Source organism: Oryctolagus cuniculus, chromosome 2, assembly GCF_051225735.1.
Source record: "Oryctolagus cuniculus isolate XC-2025 breed Fujian yellow rabbit chromosome 2, ASM5122573v1, whole genome shotgun sequence".
NCBI classification, from domain to species: domain Eukaryota; kingdom Metazoa; phylum Chordata; class Mammalia; order Lagomorpha; family Leporidae; genus Oryctolagus; species Oryctolagus cuniculus.
Window position 1 is genome coordinate 114453758 of NC_142868.1, and position 6446 is coordinate 114460203.

At 37.7% G+C, this 6446-nt stretch overlaps 1 protein-coding gene across 9 annotated transcripts in view; it reads left to right on the top strand.

Annotated features, from left to right (window-relative positions):
• The window catches only part of TSGA10 (testis specific 10), a 134231-nt gene extending 128296 nt beyond the window's left edge, over positions 1–5935 (top strand). For all 9 annotated transcript variants that reach the window (XM_089325997.1, XM_089325996.1, XM_089325998.1 and 6 more), the window contains one exon: positions 4983–5935. In XM_089325997.1, the coding sequence (XP_089182123.1) occupies positions 4983–5007 (25 nt within the window). In that variant the 3' untranslated portion in view covers positions 5008–5935. The remainder of the gene's footprint in view (positions 1–4982) is intronic.
• Positions 5936–6446: the final 511 nt, after the last annotated feature.

Sequence of the window (6446 nt, forward strand, 5' to 3'; positions counted from 1 at the left end):
TTATTTGTATTTTGTTTGAAAGGCAGAGAGACACATGGAGAGAGACTTTTTAAAAAAGATTTATTTATTTGAAAGGAAGAGTTACAGAGAGGCAGAGGCAGAGAGAGGGAGAAAAGAGAGGTCTTCCATCTGCTGGTTCACTTCTCAAATGGCTGCAACGGCTGGAGCTGTGCCGATCTGAAGCCAGGAGCCAGGAGCTTCTTCCAGGTGTCCCATGTGGGTACACGGTCCCAAGGACCATCTTCCACTGCTTTCCCAGGTCATGGCAGAGAGCTGGATTAGAAGTGAAACAATTAGGACTCGAATTGGCGCCCATATGGGATACTGGTTCTGCAGGCAGCAGCTTTACCCACTATGCCACAGCACCAGCCCCAAGAGAGAACTTTTTATATTCTGGTTTCTGATCCTTTTGGAGTTTATGTACGGTTTGAGGAATATATCTAAATTTATCTTTTTCCAAATGATTATCCAGTTGTCCCAGGACCATTCATTACAAGCTCTCTGATCTGGTGATTCAAGTGTCTTTCTGGACTTTCTGTTCCATTGATCTGCATAATCATGTGCCAGCCCTACACCGTTTAGATTATGGAAGCTTCATGGTAGGTTTTTGTTGTTTCGTTTCTTTTTGCAGGGCTAGTCCAGAGGTGCACTGGTGAACAAGTGCTTCAACGGGGAGGAGGGCAAAGCTCTGATCTGTAGCACCTGCCATTCTCTGTGGTGTAAATACTCCCACTCTGGCCAGTTCAAGCCATCAATGATTTAACAACTAGGTCCTAAAATCCTTAAGTATTTACCGTCAGTGGTAAGCCAACTCCAGCACAGCAATGGGCTAGTTCACTTTAACAGTTCTTCTTTTCAAGTGTTTATATTTTCCTGGGAGTTTTATTTTTCATATGAACTTTAGAATCAACTTGTCTAGCTCTGTTTTTAAAAATCCCATTGGAATTTTTATTAGGATCACACTAAACTTATGAGTTAACTTGGGAAGAACTGACATCTTGATTATGTTGAGATGTCCTAATCAATTTGTTCAAATTAACTTTTGTGTCTTTTCAGGAATTTCTTGTAGTTTTCTTTACATTGGTTTTGAACATTTTTTATTAAGTTTATACCTAAATATTTTTATCTTTTATGTTGCTATTATAGATGTCTGTTTCATTTGTTATATCTTCAGAAAATGCTATTTTTTCAAGATTTATTTATTTATTTGAAAGGTAGAGTTACAGAGAGGCAGAGGCAGAGAGAGAGAAAAGTCTTCCATCTTCTACCTGATGGTTCACTCCCCAAATGGCCGCAATGGCTGGAGCTGAGCAATCCAAAGCCAGGAGCCAGGAGTTTCTTCCAGGTCTCCCATGCAGGTGCAGGGGCCAAAGCACTTGGCCATCCTCTGCTGCTTTCCCAGACCATAGCAGAGAGCTGGATCAGAAGTGGAGCAGCTGGGACTCAAACTGGTGCCCATATGGGATGCTGCCACTGCAAGCAGTGGCTTTACCTGCTGTGCCACAGTGCCAGCCCCACTATTTATTTTTGTATGTTAATTTTTCATCATGCTACCTCACTAAATTCTTTTATTGTCTCATTAAGTTTTTTTTTTTTTTTTTTTTTTATTTCTTAACAGGCAGAGTGGACAGTGAGAGAGAGAGAGACAGAGAGAAAGGTCTTCCTTTGCCGTTGGTTCACCCTCCAATGGCCGCCGCAGCCGGCGCGCTGCGGCCGGCGCACCGTGCTGATCCGATGGCAGGAGCCAGGAGCCAGGTGCTTTTCCTGGTCTCCCATGGGGTGCAGGGCCCAAGCACCTGGGCCATCCTCCACTGCACTCCCTGGCCACAGCAGAGAGCTGGCCTGGAAGAGGGGCAACTGGGACAGAATCCGGCGCCCCAACCGGGACTAGAACCTGGTGTGCCGGCGCCGCTAGGTGGAGGATTAGCCTAGTGAGCCGCGGCGCCGGCCTAAGTTTTGTTTTTGACTCTCTAGATTTTTCTAAGTATGTTATCTGCAAAAAGAGGTGGCTTTCTGTCTTCTTCTGTTTCTGTGTCTTGAATTGTGTTTTCTATCCTTTAAAACAATTTGCATTGCTTTGAAGCTATCTGGTTTCTGAAGATTTAGTTGAACTCATGTATGAAACTGAGTCGCCTTGTTTCATTTTTGTGGAGTGCCTTCCTTGATAACTTGATTTTTCTTCTTTAAAAACTGATCTCTTAAAGCTCTCTGTCTGTATAGGCTTAAAGAATTATTTATTGTTTCTAGGTTTTCAAATTTATTTGTACGAGAGTGACCAATGTAGTATTTGTGAATTTTTAAATTTCTTCTTTATCAACAGTTACATTCCTGTTACCATTTTTTATTTGTGTATTTGTGTTCTACCTTCTACTTTTTTTTTTTTTAAGATTTTATTTATTTGAAAGGCAGAATTATAGAAAGACAGAGGCAGAGAGAGAGAAAGGTCTCATATCCGCTGGCTCAGTCCCTAAATGGCTGCAACAGCCAGAGCTGGGCTGATCCAAAGCCAGGCCTGGAGCTTCTTCCAGGTCTCCATGTGCCACCCTCTACTTTTTTTCCTCATTATATTAGTTAGTTCTTTGCTTACTTTGTTCATTGCATCAAAGAACCAGGATTTTTAAAAAAATATTTTTTAAAGAAAGCTTTTATTTAATAAATATAAATTTCATAGGTACAACTTTTGGAATATAGGGGTTCTTCCCCCCATACCCACCCTCCCACCCCTACTCCTGTCCCACCTCCTACTCCCTCTCCCATCCCATTCTTCACTAAGATTCATTTTTAATTATCTTTATATACAGATCAACTCTATACTAAGTAAAGATAAAAATCCTTCAAAAAATATTTCAGAAGCAGAAAGAAACACAGAGACCGAGAAAGAGAGCTCCCAAATGCCTGCAACAGCCATAGCTGGGGTTGAAGCTGGGACCGTGGGACTCAATCCAGGTCTCCCGAGTGATTGACAGGAATCCAATTACTTGAGCCATCTTCACTGCTTCCCAGGATCTGCGTTAGCAGGAAGCTGCAATCAAGAGTAAAGCTGGCTATGGAACCAAGGCACTCCGATATGAGGCCTATCTAAACTGGCAACTTAACTGTTAGGCCAGATGCCTACCGGAGAACCAGGATTTTGATTTGGTCACCTGTTTCTCTTACTAATTTTTTAAAATTATTTCCTCCCTTGTCCTATCTTCTAATTTGTTGTGTTTTTCCTGGCTTTTTCAGTTGGAGAATTTAATTAATTCTTTGTTCTTCTTTTATTTTATTGATATAAGTGTTTAGATCTATGAATTTTCCTCTGATCACTGCTTTAAATAGATCCCAAAGGTCTGGATACATAATAATTTTCTTCTCATTCTTTTCAGATGCTGTAATTTCTATTTATAGTTTCACTTTTACCTGAGTTGTTTGATAGGAAATATTTAATTTGCATTTTGAAGGGCTTTTTGTTTTGTTTTAGTTTCATTGTTAATTTCTAGTCTTACTACATGTGACTAAGGAATATTATCTATTGTGTTTCTGTTTTGTGGAACCTACTCATATTTTCTTTGTGCTTTGTGAAAAGTTCACATACATTTAAGAAGATGTGCCTCTTCTTATTGGAGTAGTAGCCAATATATTTCCAAAAGATTTACCTTTTTGATTTTCTGTAGATCTATTATATCATTGCTTAATTTTTATCCACTTGGCCTGTTTTAAACTAAGAGCATTTTAAAGTCTCCAGTTATTTGTAGGTTTTTATTTCTTCTGCTTTGTTGAAAAATATTTATTTGTTAATTTGAAAGGCAGAATGATAGAGAGAGAAAGATAGAGATCTTCCATCCACTAGTTCACTTCTCAAATGACAGTAACTGGGACTGGGCCAGACTGAAGCCAGGGATCCAGAGCTCCATCCAGGTCTCCCATGGGAGGTGTAGAGGCCCACATATTTGGGCTATCTTCAGCTCCTTTCCCGGGAGCATCAGCAGGGAGCTGGATCAGAAGCAGTGCAGCCAGGACTGGAACTGGCACTTCAATACAGGATGCCAACATCACAAGCAGCAGCTTAACTTGCTAGGCCACAATGCCACTTGCATCTCTAATTTTGTTTTCTATAGGTGGTTTGCTGTTTTATTTGTTGCATAGGTATTTTGAACTGCATTCTTCATTGTGGAACATAGATTTTATACTGTATCCTTTTCTTAATGCATTTAAATTTGGAGGGCAGAGGGAGTGGTACTACATTGGAGTTGCAACTCCTGTTTTCCTTTTGTCTCCATTTGCCTGGTAAATATCTTTATTTTTAGCTGTTTTGTTTTAAGCCTATCTCTTATGTATGCAGTATGGATTTGGAATTTACTTTGAGACATTTTGAAATGCTCTTTTTAAGGTAGATGAGTTAAAATCTTTCACATTATTTATGTGACTATTACGTTTGGTTGCAACTCTGTTATTATTATTGCGTGTAACGTGATATTTGGTTAATTCTCTCTTTTTAAACAAAACTGCTTATGGTATTTATGGAGGTTTGTATCTTATTGAATTTTTCCATCGACAGCAAAGAACTCACTCCCTCCTGAAACCCCTTGGTAGACTCTATCCCTTGCAGCCCTCTGCTTGCTCCTCAATCCCTTGGCAAACTCTAAATTTATTCTCTCTTTATTTTGGTAATCTTGAGAATGTTATGTGAATGGACTCCTATAGTGTATGTAACATTTTGGGATTGGCTCTTTTCATTTCTCATAATGAGATCCATCCCAAGTTGTATATAGTACTAGTTCATTCCTTTTATTGGTGAATAGCATTCCATAGTATGCATGTACCACAGTCTGTGAAAACTGAGTAGAAAAAAATACATCATACCCTTCACAGAAGCTAGAGGGAAATCTTAAATGTTGTGAAAGTAATGTTAGAATATATATTTTTATACATGCTGAAACAGTTAAATTAAATTGTTAATGTTAAATTAAAATATTAATCTGCATAATTTTTATCTCTCATAGGAATCTTTGCTACAGAGATTTCTGACACGCGAAAAGATTCTTCACATCCTTGGAAGAGTCAAAGTTACAAACTGATTTTTTTGCTATATGATTGCATTTATCTTTTGAACACGTGATGGTGTTAAATGTTTTTATTAACTTTGTGCCTCTGAATCTGTTCTCATGTGCCATGCCGCAGTGATCCGAGATGACTTATAAAACAAAAGTGTATGGCTCTTTCTATCCATACAGTAATAGTGAGTGTAAAATCTGCTTACTTCACTATTGAACACTGTTTTGTTAACTATCCAGAGTAAATAAAGAAACTTAAAAAAAAGAGGGAAAAGTGTTTTTACAAAACTGATGTCCTTTCCTTTCTTAGTATCTCAAATAATTGGTTGGTTAGATTTTTTTTTTCATTGTGATTTATGCTTTCATGGCTGAAGAAGTTGTGCCAAAATAGGCACAGTTTACCAGTACTGGCCTGGGACCCAATATTCCATTTTGGAACCAACCTGATATAAATTCCATGCCATAATCTGACTTCAAAGCAGCAGAAAGTAGGAGTGTGTCAGGGTTTTAAATCCATACTGTTGTACCACTCAAAGACTAATAAACATACATTTTCTACATTGTGTTTACTCCTGCTATTTTTAGAAAGGTAGGTGATGATACATCTGTCAAGAATGTAAGACTTTCAAAAATCTGTATTTTGAATAAGTTTTCTTTAAAACAGTAAAGTACTACAATCAACTTAATTGCCATTTAATTATATTTTTTGCCTGTGGCAGCTGTCTGTAATCTGGAATAACAAGTTCAGTGATGTTTCCCTTTTTTCCCCTCTTAAAATTTCCTAAATTGCTTATCTGTCCATAGGCTTTTATTTAATGTTGATATTAGAGCCTGAATGCTACTGTATTTTACTGATATAAGCTATTTGTATTCTTGCCATTTTAATAAAAGAAACAAATTCTGTTATGAATAGTATTCATATGATGTAGATAATTTCTCATTTTATCTAGTCACTTTTCAGTATGACTATAGTGTGTAGGACAGTGCCCTGATTTAAGTCATATTTAATCATTTACACACTGATGCTTTACTATAATTTCATGCTGCAGATTCACTTTAGTTTCATTTTTGAAAACCTTCAGGTTTACTCGTCTAGTTTAATATAGTCCCTTACAGATTGGTTAAAAATGAAAAATTTAAAATAAGATACCCTTTTACATGTATTTTAAGGATAAGATGCCAAAATGTTGTTCTTGCTAATATTAAATGATATATTGATATATATATACAAAATTAACCTTTTCTGGGGACCTCCATATTCTTAGCAGTAGGTCATCACAACATTGATTTTAGTCTGTCCATGTGGAAGAGCTGACCAAGAGCTGAGTGTCACTTGTCATATGCACTTAACACATCTGTACAGGGCAGTATGTAAGGAGAGCAGCATGAGAGGAACAGATGTATGTAAGAAAA